Here is a 17,000-nt window from a genome sequence, read left to right as displayed (position 1 = left end):
CCCCTTGAGGGTACATGGCAGGAATTTGATGATGATGATGATGATGATGATGTTCTTGCCAAAGTCCTCCCATGACTTTTGTTTAGCTAGTTTTACACAGTGTTTTGCTTTCTTACATTTGTCTCTGTATTCTCTAAGAGCAAAAACTGACTTATTTGCCAGGAACTTTTGATATGCTTTCTTCTTTTCCTTCACTGCCTCTAACTTCCTGTGTCAACCATGGAGTTCTGATTTTTCTATCCTTGCAGACAACCTCACCACATGCCTCTCTGGCTGAATCAATCAGGGTTTTCTTCAAGGCTTGCCACTGAATCTCCAAGGTTTGGTTCCTGTTCTCAAACTCTTTCATTTTTCTTCTTCAATAATCTTTGTGTATTTTAGTCTACAGTTCACATATGAGAGCTGCTCAACTTTTATTCGCTTTAAAACTTTCTTACATGTTATTCTTTTCAATATGAAATTCAATTTTATCCTGCTCAAGACTAAATAGTGATCGCTTCCAATTTCAAATCCTCTGTACACTCTGGTGTCCTGCACCAGGGAGAAAACATCACTATCAACAATAACATAGTCAATGAGACTTTTCTTATTCCTTGCCTCTTCTCTCCATGTGAATTTGTGCACATTTTTATGTTGGAACATGGTGTTAGTAATAACCAGTCCATGTCCTGAGCAGAAATCCAACAGATATTTGCCATTATTATTAGCTTTGCTCTTTTCTCCAAATTTTCTCAAAATATTTTTGTATGTCTGACAATCATTTCCTACTCTGCTATTTAGATCCCCAACAAGGACCAACTTTTCCTTTTTCATTGTCAGTTGCTTTCTCTAAAGCCTCAAAAAATTCCTTCACTTCTACCTTAGCAGAACCTTCTGTGGAACCACAGGCACAAATAAGTCTCATTGTTCAGTTCCCCATTCTCATATTTGCCCACATTACTCTACTTGAGACTGCCTGCCATTCAAGAAGATTAGTCTCGTATTTTGTGTTGAATACAATGGCTACTCCTTTTCCTTGATTGTCAATGCCTGAATATAACATTTTGTATTTATTGGTCAGAAAGATCTCACCAGTTTTTGTCTTTTTTGTTTCAGTCACCCTATTATGTCGATCTGGTACTTATCTAATTCTTCAGCTAGCTCCATTTCTTTACCATTCAGGCTTCTTATGTTGATGGTACCAATCTTTAACTCTGGGGATGTTGAGTTGGGATGTGTTTTAGTATTTGTTCCAGTAGCTAACTTTTCGCTGTTCGCCCTGGTTCCCTGGCAAAAACAACGGGGGCCTTGTTTAACCGGGCGACACCCCAGCCGGCATGAAATTTTGTCATGTTGTACCATCATTTTCTCTATTGGTTTAAGTTAATAAGAATACAATTTTTTCGGTGAAATCCCAAATTGCCAGCCTATCCTCGTTTGTTCAGTATCCAGGTAGATACCCAACAGGGTGCACCACGAGAAGGTGAGGATTGGACATTAGGTCAGAAGCTCTGGTCGGTTCTCTGCATTCCTTTATAGGCTATGTGGAGGTCTCCTCAGTTATACAGCTTTGACCCTTAAGCACCCTCATGAGATTTTTCTTCTATCCAATCCATGTTTGAATAAATAAAGTCACCCTTAATGATCACTCTTTTAGTAGTACCCATAAGTCTAAAGTGGTGATGCATTTCTTCGTACCCTGCATTGAACTGCCAGGTCTGTAGCAACACCCCACCATATATGTCATTATGTTAGGCTTAACTTCACACTAGATGGCTCCAAACTCACCGCTACATGGGATATTTTTAACATCATTGTTTTCTTGCATTTCTACCCTAATTGGACTTAAGTCATCTGATATCATTAGTAGTATCCCCACTCCTATCTCTTCTGTCATTCCTAAAAATAGTATATCCGTCACACTCTATCATAGTTACCATATCTGATCCTGATAGCCAGGTTTTACTAATGCCAACAATCTTAGGCCACATTGTATTCAATAAAGCAACGAACTCAACCCCTTTGTTTCTGATGCTCCTGGCATTTGTGTACAGACATAACAAATTACCATCTAGTCTATTCTTATAATTAGATATGCAATCTATATGGCCTTGTAGAACTTTATCTTTTCCCTCACCAGACATACTCAAAAGGTCCAAAGCATATTTTTCCACCCTTTCACCAGATACATAACCTTGTTCGAAGCCATTCATATTTTTATCATGTCTGCACACCATAGCTGAACTTTCACACATTTTCACCATTCCTCCCTTGATGATCTAGTTTCCATGACTCTCTACATTAGGTCTCATACTAATAAGTAATTTTCCCAGGCTCCTGAAACCAAATGAATTCAAGTGCAGGCCGTCCCTCTTATACAAGTCATTTCTACCATCAAACACACCCCACACATCTAAAAACTCACATCCATTTCTTCTAGACAGCCTGTGCATGGAATCATTTGCTATCATTGCCCTCCTTAACTCAGTACTGTTGTATCTAGATAGCAAAACTACAATTTTTACTCTCACATTTCTTTCTTGCTTTTTCCAACAGATCTATTCATATCTTCTCTCATACTGTATTTGTTGCTACTTAAATTATTAGTTCCTACCAGAACTACCATCTCTTTTACTTTTTTTTCCTGATTTTCAATTACATTTGTCATATCTTTAATTTTTGCCCCCAGGAAACTAGAAGTAGTGATTCCCTCAGCAAGAGCAAATTTTAAGATTGAATCATCATACTATATTACCTCTTTATTCTTAGTTTTTAATTGACTTACCTTGTTGTTATTAATATTATGATTACCGAGTTCAGTGCTTTCCTACCTCTTCTTGTTCAGATTCTTTTTCTTAACCTGTCCAAGTTTTGCTTTTCTACTTTTCTTTTTATTTCTCTAGTCAATTTTCTAATAATTTCTTTTAACCAGGATATTTCCAATGTCAGATTATCCTCAGATAAATTATCACTGTCACTGCAGCAACAAGTTTAACTTGAGCTTTAGACACTGCCCTATTGTGATGAGTTTTTGGTACCATTTGCAGTAAAAACTAATAATATATCTACAATTATGTTATTAAATGCTATGGTGCAATAAATACACAAATACACCAATAAATCTAAGAAAACACTTGTAAATCAACAAAAATCACTGATCTTTCAGGAGTTTACTAACAGCACGTCTTTTCACCAGATAGCCTCGAACCCATCCATATTGACATATGGTTGTGAAACATCAACATAAACAGTATGTCGATGTTTAGTATGGAAAGATATATGCTTGGTATCACAAAAGGAATACTTCGATAAGAAATCAAAACCAAAGTGTCTGATATCACAGAAAGAGTGAAACTTCTGAAGTTGCAATCGGTTTAGCATATTGCTCAAAGACCAGACAAACAAGATATACTGGATTGGATTTCATGGGAGAAAAAAACGAACAAAATCATGATGGATTGATGAAATAATTACATTTGTATGAGGAACGTGAGGAAGAAAAGTCAATGACAGACAGTTCTAGAGTCATTTTAGAAAGGCCTTTCCAAAACTGTCTGTGGATTTTTAATGGTTGATGACATTGACAAAAACATGGTACAATGCTAAAGAAAGTCAAGGTAGGAAATCCTCAGATTTTGAAAAACAGTGATGTTTTGAGGTTGCTCTTTTTTTTTTATTTATTTTTTTTTTTATTGCCCACATCCTAAACAAAGTATTTTGTAATATTAGATTGATGAAGCAACCACATTTACCTATTAAGAAGCACAGTATCTGCAAGATATACCAATTGTGACATTTGACACAAGTTTACTTCATCTCTAATGTAATAAACTTGTCTAAAATGCCACAATTAAAATTAAAAACATTAAAATCCAGTTTCTCTTATTATATTGTGAAAGAAAATCAATGTTTGGGGAAACAAAGATGTCACATATTATATAAGATTCAAAGATTCAGCTGAAATTATATGCTCCTACATAAGTGCAAAATCAAGGCATGGTTATTATATATGAATGACTCTCAAACAGCATAACCTATAAGAAATGGGATATGAAAGACAATACCACACCCTTAACAATCAAACATGCAGAATTTGTCACTCAAATACACATCAGAGTGACAAATTTTGTAATTCACTTTGTATTATCATTACTGTTTTATGTAACTGCTCTGTTTTATATATGTAATTTTTTTTCCACTTTTGTAAACCTTTGTGAGGAAGCAGACTACATAGCTCTAATAATATGTTAAGCACAACATAAATGTAGCATATATTTATGTCATGCTTAACAAAACTGGAAATATCTTGCCATTCTTATAAAGAAATGGTTATGAATTCAGCAATCAATCTTAAAAATAGAAAGACTAATAAAGCAGCTCACATTTTTATTTAAGTCTTCACTTAACTGTTGTGAGGTTAGGCTTTCTTGGGAGGGAGTTGGAGAAACTTTGCCTAAAAAGAGAAAAAAATAATTTTTTAAATAATAGAATTAAATGAGAGAAGAAATTAATAGAAACTATATGAAAACTACTCTGATAGTGAGAATAATGTGCATTTGCCCTTGCAAAGACATAAATTCTAATTCCACCTAGGGTGTTGTTTTTTTGAGTTGAAAGTGAATTAACCAGTCTCATATGGAGGATGAAAACTCAAATTTTCATCCTGCAAAACATGGAAACTGACCAGATAATACATGTAATTAACACACATAATATACTGACCTTATAGCCTAATAGTTATCATAGCTGTAATGCAAACCCAAACCAAACTGTACTCTTGTTGTGGAGCAATTTAAAAATTTCAGTACCATATTTTTATGTTTAAATAAGTTTTTATATATTATAATATAATAATTACATGAATTTTAAAGTTAATTATCTGTGTTGCCAAGTCAAGCACTGAATTCAAGAATGCTTTCTTTTAGTGTTGATGAACAACATGGAATTTCTGCTTGAAAGTGCAGCAATCCTATGGAGCATACTTTCCACAACCGCACGATAGCGATCAATGGGAATTTTGCACCATTCTTCCTGTAGGCATGTAATGAGGTTCTGGACTGTTGGGGGGAAGACGTCCTTTGACCTCAACAGATGCTTCAGTTCATCCCACTGATGTTCAATAGGGTTGAGATCACAGCTCTATGGAGGCAGAGCTGTGATCTCAACATGTCCACAAATACCTCTTTGAGTTCAATATTTGGCATCACAGAGGTCCCAACCCAACCATCACACTGCCACCTCCAAATTTCATAGTTGGAATTATGCACTCTGGTAAGACGTTCACTGGACATTTGCCACACCCGTCCATCTACTCAACAGAAGGCACAGTGTGATTCGTCATTCCTTAATACAGCTTTCCAAGCTTCCACATCCAAATATAATGTACATGCTCTTTGCACCAATAAAGTCAACACTGCATGTTGGTTCAGGTAAAGTGGGGCTTGCATATTGCAGTCTTACCATGGAAACCCACACTGTGAGCATCAGTTCTGAATGTTTTTGTGCAGATTCATGTTTTAGTCAATGCCCGGAACTCCACATTCAATGTATTGGCTGATGAATGGCGTTTTTTATATATTATCCATTATAGCACCCTATGGTCACATTTGAGTGTGATGGGTTGTCCACTGTGGGTGGCACTTGCAGCTGACTCCCTGTGCTTCCATCTCATATCACTAATTTTTTACTTGGGATTGCCCAATTTGTCGAACAGACAGGTCTGCAACATGGCATTGTATCAACACCTCCCTCAAACTCCATCAGTTCCCTTCTCATAGCCATTTCACCCAGACACAATTTTACTGACCAGGGAGCATCATATTCCTTTAATTTATACAGGCTACAAACACATGACTTGTTATGTGGCACGTTGCACCTTGCATATGGGGGGCGTCCTTTTACTTCTTACCAAGCAATATGTGTGTGCACCCTCCCCACTCCTCAACATATGTAAGTAGACCATTCTGCAACTCCTTACGCAAGTCAAAATTTATGTAAGTCTGATTCCCCCTCCCTTTCATAATAGACTGTCGTATCAAACACATATGCAAAAATTAAACATGTAATGCAATGCAGAAATATTAAATAGTAAAAAAATGATAAACATCCTGTATTAAATACATAAAAGATACATAAATTCTACACCACATACATTTGAACAATTTTTAAACACTGAACACACCAAATATATTTTACAATTTTATCAAACTTTAGTGCTGGAAACACAATACAGGGTGTCCAGGCTAGAGGTATCCAAAAATACACACACATAATCCTGGTATCTATAAGGGGTTATTGAAATATTTTTTTGTTATTATACAAAGTAACTCACCAAGTTTTTATGAAGATTAGTAAAGTTCAATGTGGGCACCTTTTGTTGTTTGAGAGATGCCAAAACAATATTCAAGCTCTTGCTAAGTTTTTCCAGCATCTGAGGCATTATTAGAGCAACTGCTGCAATGATATGCTGTTTCAAATCATGCAAAACTTTCTCTGGTACACACAGTCTTTAATAAAGCCCTATGCAAAAAAGTCCAGTGGAGTCATATCCAGAGTTCTAGGTGGCCAGGCAGTTGGGCCTCCTCTTCTGATCCAACGTCCAGGCAATAGCCATTTTTATGCTGTTTTTGCATATGTGCGACTATGCATGCACACTAGTGATCTTGAAAGTGTGACAAAATAAATCTTGGAGTTTTAGTTTGAGAAAATATAACGAGTGGTTCTCACATTATAAACCATTATTTTTGGATACCTCTAGCCCAGACACCCTGTATATTAACAGGAAATTGCCACTACACATTATCTTTTAATTCCTAACTATCAATAATCCAAACTCATTCTATGGATAAAAAAAGAAAATGAAGAATAATCAACTAAAAAATACAGTCCAAAATGCTCCACCAATGTTACGATTACATTTAATAATAAAAAAAAAAAGATACATATCGTTGCATGTTGGTTGGTTGCTAGTTATCACAAAAATCTGTCAAGAGATATTTTAACTTTTACTTTCTTTTTTTTTTTCCTCATAAATTTCTCTATAGCAGGCAAAGGCATCTCAGATATTCTCTGCATTTTAAGAAAATGGGACCAAGCTAAACAGGAAGTCAATTCTCAAAATGCTTCAGCCATCTTTTTTCTCATGCAAATATTGACCTTCATCAATTATGGATTGTAGCCACTCTGGAAAATTTTTGGCTACTTCAGTATCATCGCTAGCAGTCTCACCAGATATATGCACATTAGGAAAGCGATTTTTAAAACAAGAAAACTAACTATTGCTAGCAGCAAATGACTGTGTTCCTTCAGGATATTTTCCCTTAAGGTCCTCAAATAAACTTCTTGCCTTAGCCTGTATTGTCATAAGACTCAAAGGAACATGTTTCTGGATCTGGCCTTTCATCCATATTGTAAGCAACTTTCTCATCTCTGTTAGTGCGCCTTAATGTTTTTTTTTTTGTTATTATAGTTGTTTTCATGCTGACTATTCCTTTAACATGTTCTTTTATACATGAGACATTCCTTTACTATGGTATTTATTGTTAATACTGCAAAATTGAATTTATGTGCTATACCTGACAAGCTTCGTCCACCTTCATATTTCTTTATTATCCATAATTTCATCTCTAGATGATTATAGTACATTTGTGAGATGGTTCACGTTTCGATTCAAGGGTATGTTTCCACCAGACATTGTGAATAACATTTAAAAAAAAGCACCAAAAACGTGAAAATAAGCACGTGTGCACACACAGGAGCATTCACAGCAAGAGACACACATGGGAACTGAGACAATGCAGCATGTGGGGCTGAGTGTTAACTTGCAGATACCGTTTGCATATAAGTGCTGTCCGTATGTATTGTGTATCTTGAGAATTTCTTAAGTATGAATTTACTTATCTTGTATATATATAAAATTTAAATAACTGAAATGCAAAGTTATTTTAAAGGAAGAATTTAAAATAGGGGTGCTTAAGGGTCAAAGCTGTATAACTGAGAGGAGACCTCCACATAGCCTTTAAAGGAATGCGGAGAACCGACCAGGGCTTCTGACCTAATGTCCAATCCTCACCTTCTCGTGGTGCACCCTGTTGGGTATCTACTTTGATACTGAACGAACGAGGATGGGCTGGCAATTTGGGATTTAGCCGACCAAATTGTATTCTTATTGGTTAAACCAAAATAAAAAATGATGGTACAACATGACAAAATTTCATGCCGGCTGGGGCGTCGCCCGGTTAAACAACCAGGGAACCAGGGAGAACAGCGAAAAGTCAGCTACTGGAACAAATCTGAAAACAAACCCCAACTCAACACCACCAGAGTTAAAGATCGGTACTATCAACGTAAGAAGCCTGAATGGCAAAGAAATGGAGCTAGCTGAGGAATTAGATAAGTACTAGATCGACATAATAGGGGTGACTAAAACAAAAAAGACCAAAACTGGTGAGATCTTTCTGAGCAATAAATACAAAATGTTATATTCAGGCAATAACAATCAAGGAAAAGAAGGAGTAGCCATAGTATTCAACACAAAATACGAGGCTAATCTTCTTGAATGGCAGTCAGTCTTAAGTAGAGTAATGTGGGCAAATATGAGAATGGGGAACTGGACAATGAGACTTATTTGTGCCTATGGTCCCACAGAAGGTTCTATTAAGGTAGAAGTGGAGGAATTTTTTGAGGCTTTAGAAAAAGCAACTGACACAATGAAAAAGGAAAAGTTGGTCCTTATTGGGGATCTAAATAGTAGAGTAGGAAATGACTGTGAGACATACAAAAATATTTTGGGAAAATTTGGAGAAAAGAGCAAAGCTAATAATAATGGCAAATATCTGTTGGATTTCTGCTCAGGACATGGACTGGTTATTACTAACACCATGTTCCAACATAAAAATGTGCACAAATTCACATGGAGAGAAGAGGCTAGGAATAAGAAAAGTCTCATTGACTATGTTATTGTTGATAGTGATGTTTTCTCCCTGGTGCAGGACACCAGAGCGTACAGAGGATTTGAAATTGGAAGTGATCACTATTTAGTCTTGAGCAGGATAAAATTGAATTTCATATTGAAAAGAATAACATGTAAGAAAGTTTTAAAGCGAATAAAAGTTGAGCAGCTCTCAGATGTAAACTGTAGACTAAAATACAGAAATATTATTGAAAAGAAAATGAAAGAGTTTGAGAACAGGAATCAAACCTTGGAGATTCAGTGGCAAACTCTGAAGGAAACATTGATTGATTCTGCCAGAGAGGCATGTGGTGAGGTTGTGTGCAAACATAAAAAAATCAGAACTCCCTGGTGGACACAGGAAGTTAAAGAGGCAGTGAAGGAAAAGAAGAAAGCATATCAAAAGTTCCTGGCAAATAAGTCAGCTTTTACTCTTACAGAATACAGAGACAAATGTAAGAAAGCTAAACAGTGTGTAAAACTAGCTAAACAAAAGTCATGAGAGGACTTTGGCAAGAATATAGAAAATAAATATCAAGAAGGTGGCAAAATATTCTGGAGGTTGTTGAAGAAGCTTAGGAATGGAGGAAAGAGTGCTGTAAAAGGAATTAGAGATGATAAAGGTGAAATGAAAACAGGAGAAAAAGATATCCTTGAAGTATGGAGTAATTACTTTGAAAAACTGCTAAATGAAACAAGCAGTGATGACAGCACAGTGATAAAAAACACTGACCAGGCATGCAGTCAGGAATACATATCCATACTTGAAGTAGAAAAAGCCATCAAAGGCTTGAAATGTGGAAAGGCAGCAGGAGTAGATGATATTCGACCAGAAATGCTGAAGTATGGTGGTATAAGAGTCTTACAGTGGCTGCACTGCATAGTTCAGAAAGCCTGGACAGAGGGACGAATTCCCGATGATTGGAGTAGAGCTCTCATAGTACCCATATATAAAAAGGGAAATAAAACTGAATGTGAGAATTACAGAGGTATTTCCCTACTGAGTGTTCCTGGCAAGATCTATGCAAGTATACTTGAGAAACGGTTGAGAAGAATTGTGGAAGAAAAGCTTGGTGAAGAACAAGCTGGATTCAGGCCAAATAGAGGCTGTCAGGATCAGATCTTCACTTTACTACAAATAGTCGAGAAAGCATGGGAATATAACAAAGATCTGTATTTAAGTTTTGTCGATTTGGAAAAGGCATATGACAAGGTGCCAAGAGAAAAGCTATTCAATACGCTGCAGTTATATGGTATCAATGGGGCATTATATCAAGCAATACTTAGTCTTTATTTGAGTTGTGAGTCAGCAGTTAGAATTGAAGGAAGTACAGGAAGATGGTTTAATGTTAAATCTGGTGTGAGACAAGGATGTACATTATCCCCTCTGTTATTCATTATCTATATGGATCACATTATGAAGGAATGTGGTATTAAACCTGATATCAAAATTGGAGATGTTAATGTCAGCTCTTTGCTTTATGCGGATGATGTTATACTTCTAAATAAATCCGCTACAAGTCTGCAAGATTCTCTGACTAAATTGAATAGCTGTTGTAATAGATATGGTATGAAGGTCAGCAATAAAAAGACAAAAACAATGAAAATAGGCAGAATCATTGAAAATGTCAACTGTGTTGTGAATGGAGAACCTGTGGAACAAGTAAAACATTTCAGCTACTTAGGCACAATTTTTACTGAAGATGGTAAACTAAATATAGAAATAGACAATAGAATCAGCAAAGCTGGTATCGTGGGAAGTCAATTGAATAAATTCATATGGAATAAGAAAGAAATTAGTCGGAACACTAAATTAGCTGTATACAAGACTGTGTTCAAACCAATTTTAACTTATGGATCTGAGAGCTGGGTCAGAAGTAAAACACTTGACCAAAGACTAGAGACCGCAGATATGAGAGTCCTGAGAAAGATTAGAGGCGTGAACAGATGGCATCAATGGCAATATCATATTAAAAATGAGGATATTAGGAAAGAACTTGACATTGTCAGCATCCAGGAATGCGTTAGCAGAGCTAATCTCAGATGGTATGGTCACTTAAATAGAATGGGAGAGGAAAGATTAGCAAAACAAGTGTTCTCTGCCAGGTTGGCAGGAAAACGACCCAGAGGAAGACCAAGATATAGGTGGATTGATACAGTACAAAGTGCCTTAGACGATAGAAATATAAGATCTGATAATGTTGGAGTCTTGACAAGTAACAGACTGATTTGGAGGAAAATTGTAGATAGGAAGTTAGTAATGATGTAATTTTTTCATGTAGTACTGTCATATCCTGTACACCCCTTGAGGGTACATGGCAGGAATTTGATGATGATGATGATGAATTTAAAATAAAACAGGAATGACAAATATTTTAGATGCATTTGTATGACAGATTGAAATGTGTAAGGACTCCTGTATGCAGTCGTACACAGAAATGTTGTTTATCCATTTAAAAAAAATTTTTTTTTAGTGTATGGCCACTCCAGTCTTATTTATCTATATGTTTCTCTTCTTGCTGCATCACAGTCAGAAGATACTGGTGGATTTCAAGATTTCAAAGTGTTTTGCATTTGCAGGACTATTAAGCCTTTCTGGAAGATAAAGGAAACATTAACTTTGCTCTTGAGGCTTTAATATTTTTGAGAGAACCATTAGCAAGAAATAACAGAAAAATAAAATGAATCAAGGTATGAAGGATGGATGCAGTCGGGGTACATAAAACAATAATGATGACATATGCGTAGGAAGTGCTGCTTTAAAAAAAAAATTTTTTTAAATGCTTTTATTATGGATAACAATGCTGCTGATACATGAGATGAACAATACACTTATTTTTGTTTAAAGTCTGACTGATGCAAGATACACAACCATCCCCTTACAGATACTTCTTTTACTTTTTGTACTAATTTTACATAAGCAGCCAGAAGAAGAATATTTGCTCTTTGACTGAAAAGATTTGTATTTAAATACATTTTATAGGCGAGGAATATTTATCAAAACTTTAATTGAAGGCAATTTCAAATCTCATAACAGGTGACAAAATTTTGCTCCCTCCCATTCCTAGAAACTCTTTCCTGGAGAGAAAATTTTCCTGTTTGATTTGTTTGTTAATGATACTAGGGATGGCAACAGTTCATAATGGTGACATAGATATTCTGCAGGATGATTTAAGTAGCTTGGATAATGAACAATGGTTGCCAGTTCATTGTGGCAAAGTTTAAGATGACGTAATCTAGGATGAAAAGACTACAAGTTATGTATTATATAGATTACAATTAACTGCAACAAACTGATGAGGCTAGGAATTTGGGAGTCATGATTCACACAGGGAGTTGAAGTTTAGGATATATTGCAAAAGTGAGCAATATTGCCCAAGGGATCACTTGGATGTTAAGAACATACTGGCAAACTGGGATTAAGAAGTTGTTTTCCTTCTTTCTATGACTTTGATATGACTGTACCTGGATTACCCTGCACAGATTTAGTTTGTTAGGATTTTTGAGGATGAGGAGGTAATCAAAAGGTGAGTGACCAAAATGGCAATGCATGTGTGGGATGCTTCTTATGGCTTGTGAGTTACTAACTTGGGTGGATAGATAGAAAAGAGAGAGATATGATAAAAACACGTCACAAAGGGCATTTTATAGGGAAGAGTAAATGAAGAAAAAAAAATCACAATATAATAGGATGTAAAAGAGTATGGAGTTATGCTAGAGGTTTTGTCACAAATTTGCAGATGGCAAGGACACAAGCACTAGATTTTTTTTTTGCTTCAAGACTGGTGAATGAGTTTAAGAGAGGCTGATAGACACCTTGTAAATAATGGTTAATGCAGACCTCATAGGATGTTATTTCACACTCTGTGGAAGTATCAGTATAATAAATAACATTTTCATTCTACAGACAAACCCGCTAGAAAACACAAACAACTGATAAATTGTTTCACAGGCTTTGGCATAATCCTAAACAATAACAGTTAAAATAAAACAGGACTGATATAGAGAAAGCTGAAAAGCAGTGAATTTTGCCCACTAAATGATTTGCATATTATCTAAACAACAGGTCAGATATGTTGTAGATATAAAACAAACACTCTCTGCAAACTCAGAAGAAAAACCAATGATTCAGCCAGGAAGGCTGAATTGTGAAAATGTTTTATATGACCCACACAGAAAGTCACAAGCATATCAGTGTGGACAAAGGATAGAAAAAAATTTTATAGACAGTTTCAAACTAAGATACTCCAGAAGATAAAGAGGCAGTCCTGGAAAAAAAGAAACCATATCAACAGTTCCTAGTCAGAAGGAGCCCTGAGGGAAGGAACATAGAGAACAATGTAAATAAGCTACATGTAAATGTAGCTAAGCAAAAGGCACAGGAAGTCTGGTAAGAATATAGAAGATAAATATTATTAAGGTGCCAAAATATTCTGGAGGCTGCTGAAAAAGCTTAGAGATGGAGGAAAGAATATTGTAAAAGCAATCAAAGATGATAAAAGCAACATAAAAACTGAAGACAGAGATATTCTGCAAGTCCTGAACAAACTTTGAAGTTTGTTATATTAAACAAGTAGTTACAGAATAGCACTAGAAAGTATTTAAGAGGAATGCATTCAGTACATGTCAAATGCTAATCAATATTAATATTTGAGGTAGTGAAAATCCATCAGAAACCTGCAATATGAAGTCAGAGTAGATGAGAAATGCTAAATAGGGAGGTCTAAAAGTTTTGCAGTGGGTGCAATGCTCCCACTAATTTTTTTTTTTTTTTTTTTTTTTTTTTTCCCAGCTGTGCAGACTTGATACTGCTCTTGCATGTAAAATTTTACAAAAGCACTCAACTACTCGCTTTTGTATTGTTGCTCGACAATCAAAAAACAGTCGAATTTCCACTGTTCATTTTCTTAAATAAAAACAACTCTACAACTGTCTCTCTCTTGTTAAAATGCTCCAACAACACGAAATCTGATTTTTGTTTTAAATAAAAAAAACATAAAAAATAATAAAAAAAAAAACACTATAACAATGTAATTTTTACACAGCTTCATGTAGAAAACTTTTACTGGCAGCCATGTGGCAGTAATTCAGTCTGCGCAGGGGCATCACATCTGTGCAGCTTAGAGGGAATACTGAGTGGATGTATTGTATAATTCAGCAGGCCTAGGTTGGGTCAAATTCCAGATAACTAGAGTAGAGATGTCATAGTATCCATCTATAAAAAGGAAAATAAAACTGAATGTAAGAATTTTAGAGGAATATCTGTAGTTAGTGTTTTGGGTAAGATTTATACAAGCATGCTTGAGAAGAGAACACAAAAAAAAAATCATGAAAGAGAAGCTTGGTGAAGAACAAGTTGGGTTCAGGAAAAAATAGGAGGTGTCATATAACGAGGATATGCATTTACATTTGTAGAACTGTAGAAAGTGTGCAACAAGGGTGTCCAGAGAAAAGCTTTTCAAAATAAGACATTATAAAAAGCAATACATAGTAATGCTCTACATAATAAATAAAGATGGCTTGATGTAAAGGTAAGTATAAGATAAGGGTGCACACCATCTCCACCACTATTCAACATCTATTATGGATCACATTATGAAGGAAAGTGATTTCGAACCCAATATCAACTTTCAAGTTTTTTTAAATAAATCAAATTGTGTAACAAATTTGGCCTACAAATCAGCAAATAAAAATACAAAACTATGAAAATAGACAGAAACATAGAAAACATTAAGCTGCATCTTCCCAAACCAGGTACAATTTTTAGGAAAGATTGCAAATTAAATATAGAAACTGAGAATAGAATAAGCAAAGCTGGTATGGTGGAGAGCAACTGAATAAATTTATATGGAGTAAGAGAGAAATTAACGAAAATACTAAATTAGCAGAATACAAGACAGTGGTGTTCAAATTTAACTTATGGATTCAAAAGCTAGGTGAAGTCAAAAAACATCTGATTAAAGACTACAGACCACAGACATCTGAAAAAACTAAGAGAGTGAACAGATGCATCAGTGGCAGAATCATATTATTACAAATGAAGATAATAGGAACTTGACATTGTTAACATTAATCATACTCCTATCACTTATACAAATGAAGATTACTGAAAGAGGTGTTTGATGATTAATTAAATATATACACGTTTACACGTGCTTGATGCTCAGATGGTTGGAAAAAGGCCCAGAGGAAGACCAAAACCTAGGTGACCTGATGCATTCAGCAGTGTGCTAGAAGACTAAAATATAAGATATAACAATACTGAAGTCTTGAAAAATAACATACTAATTTGGAGGAAATTTCTTGATAAAATGCTAATAATAATAATGTAAACTCAATCATGTAGGACTATTATAGTATACTGTACACGATTTGATGGTAATTATGAGGAATTTGATGATAATTACGATGGTAAACAGTGATTACAGGCCTAATTTTTCTATTAGGATGGTGTGCTCTTCAGCAACACTCTCTGGAAGAAAAGATTTCATTGTAATAGGAGAGGAACTTCTTTTTAATGGGAAACCATTCATGAGAGGTTAGTCAACCTAGTACATTGGATGGGCAAGAAGGAACTTGTTTATATTTATTCTGGAGAGCTGTGGATTGTATTTCTTCAGAAATACATAAGATAGAAGTTATTTAAATTAAGGGGATATTAAATCCCACATTGTTTTAAAACTGAATAAGAAACTCAAAGATTGGAATCAGAGAGTTTCATGCCGAATATAGTAAACTATAAAAGTATCGGCGATAACTAGCGTGAGCTAATGCAAGTGACCCTAGTATGTAGTACAATACCGGGCAACTCGCAGCAAAGGCGGTAAAGTTCTGATCACTATTCTTAGGTATTTTCCATAATGTAAAAACACATTTCTTAGGAAATAGGGCAACAGCAGATGGGATGGATGAAGAGGAGGAGAAATTTGTTCTGTGATCAATAATTTAATAATAAAGCAAATGCTCATATTCTTAAGGGGCACCCCAATATAGAAACACTTTCCCCCCTGTGATTTATATGAATAAAAATTAAAACATAAATTATGTATTTTCAGACATACATTGGAGGAGATCTTTATGTTCTTGTCTTGTTAACTTTAAAATTTTTGGAATATAATTTTGATGAGACATCGTTGTTAAATATAAAATAATTTTAATTGCCTTTTCATTGACATATACTCATATGACAATGAAAATGAGAAACATTGAAAACATCAACTGTATCCTGAATTGAAAACCTATAGAAAAGTAAAACATTTCAGCCACTTAGTCACAATTTTTAGTGAAGATTAAATATGGAAATAGATAACAGAATTAGTAAAGCTGGTATGGTAGGAAGTCAGCAGAATAAATTTATATGGAATAAGAGAGAAATTAGCCAAAACACTAAATTAGCTATATGCAAAACAGTGTTCAACGCAAATTTAACTTATGGATTTGAGAGCTGGGTTAGAAATAAAATACTTCATCAAAGATTGGAGATTTCTGAGAAAGATTAGGGAAGTGAACGGATAGCATCAATGGTAGTATCACATTAAAAATGAGGATATTATGAAAGAACTTGCTATTGTTAGCATACAGTAATGTATTAGCTCTGTTAACACACTCAGGCAGTGTTAGCAGGGCTAATATCAGGTGGATGGTCACTTTAACAGAATGGGAAAGGAAAGATTAGCAAGATACATTCATTACCTGGTTGGCAAGAAAAATACCCAGAGGAAGACCAAGATTTAGGTGGACTGATACAGTAAAAAGTGGCTCAGAAGACAGAAATATGATAATATTGGAGTCTTGATAGATAACAGATTAATTTGAAGGAATATTTTCAGTCAGAGGTCGGTAATGATTTAACATTTTCATGTAGTACTATCATAATATTCTGTGCCCACACCCCCTGGAGGTACATTTCCGGAATTTGACGATGATAGTACAATCATTATTTTTGCAACTGTCATATATTATAATACAGAGAAATCAGCAGTGATGCCACCAGTCTTCTGTGAGCGTATGAATACAATCAAAACCATACTTTTTGACTTCCCTTCTATATATCTATTAATTTGTATGATAT

General features: G+C 35.1%; 1 protein-coding gene across 1 annotated transcript in view; it reads right to left on the bottom strand.

Annotated features, from left to right (window-relative positions):
* LOC150095074 (WD repeat-containing protein 44) overlaps positions 1-17,000 on the bottom strand; it is a 362,406-nt gene that overhangs the window by 136,024 nt on the left and 209,382 nt on the right. Inside the window, exon 13 of the mRNA XM_090411421.1 lies at positions 4,362-4,432. Coding sequence (XP_090267547.1) covers positions 4,362-4,432 — 71 coding nt within the window. The remainder of the gene's footprint in view (positions 1-4,361; positions 4,433-17,000) is intronic.

Source organism: Typopeltis vanoorti, chromosome 21 (genome assembly GCF_054136105.1).
Source record: "Typopeltis vanoorti isolate ZY-2024b chromosome 21, IOZ_Tvanoo_1.0, whole genome shotgun sequence".
NCBI classification, from domain to species: Eukaryota; Metazoa; Arthropoda; class Arachnida; order Uropygi; family Thelyphonidae; genus Typopeltis; species Typopeltis vanoorti.
This window is presented reverse-complemented; position numbering and strand designations above follow the sequence as displayed.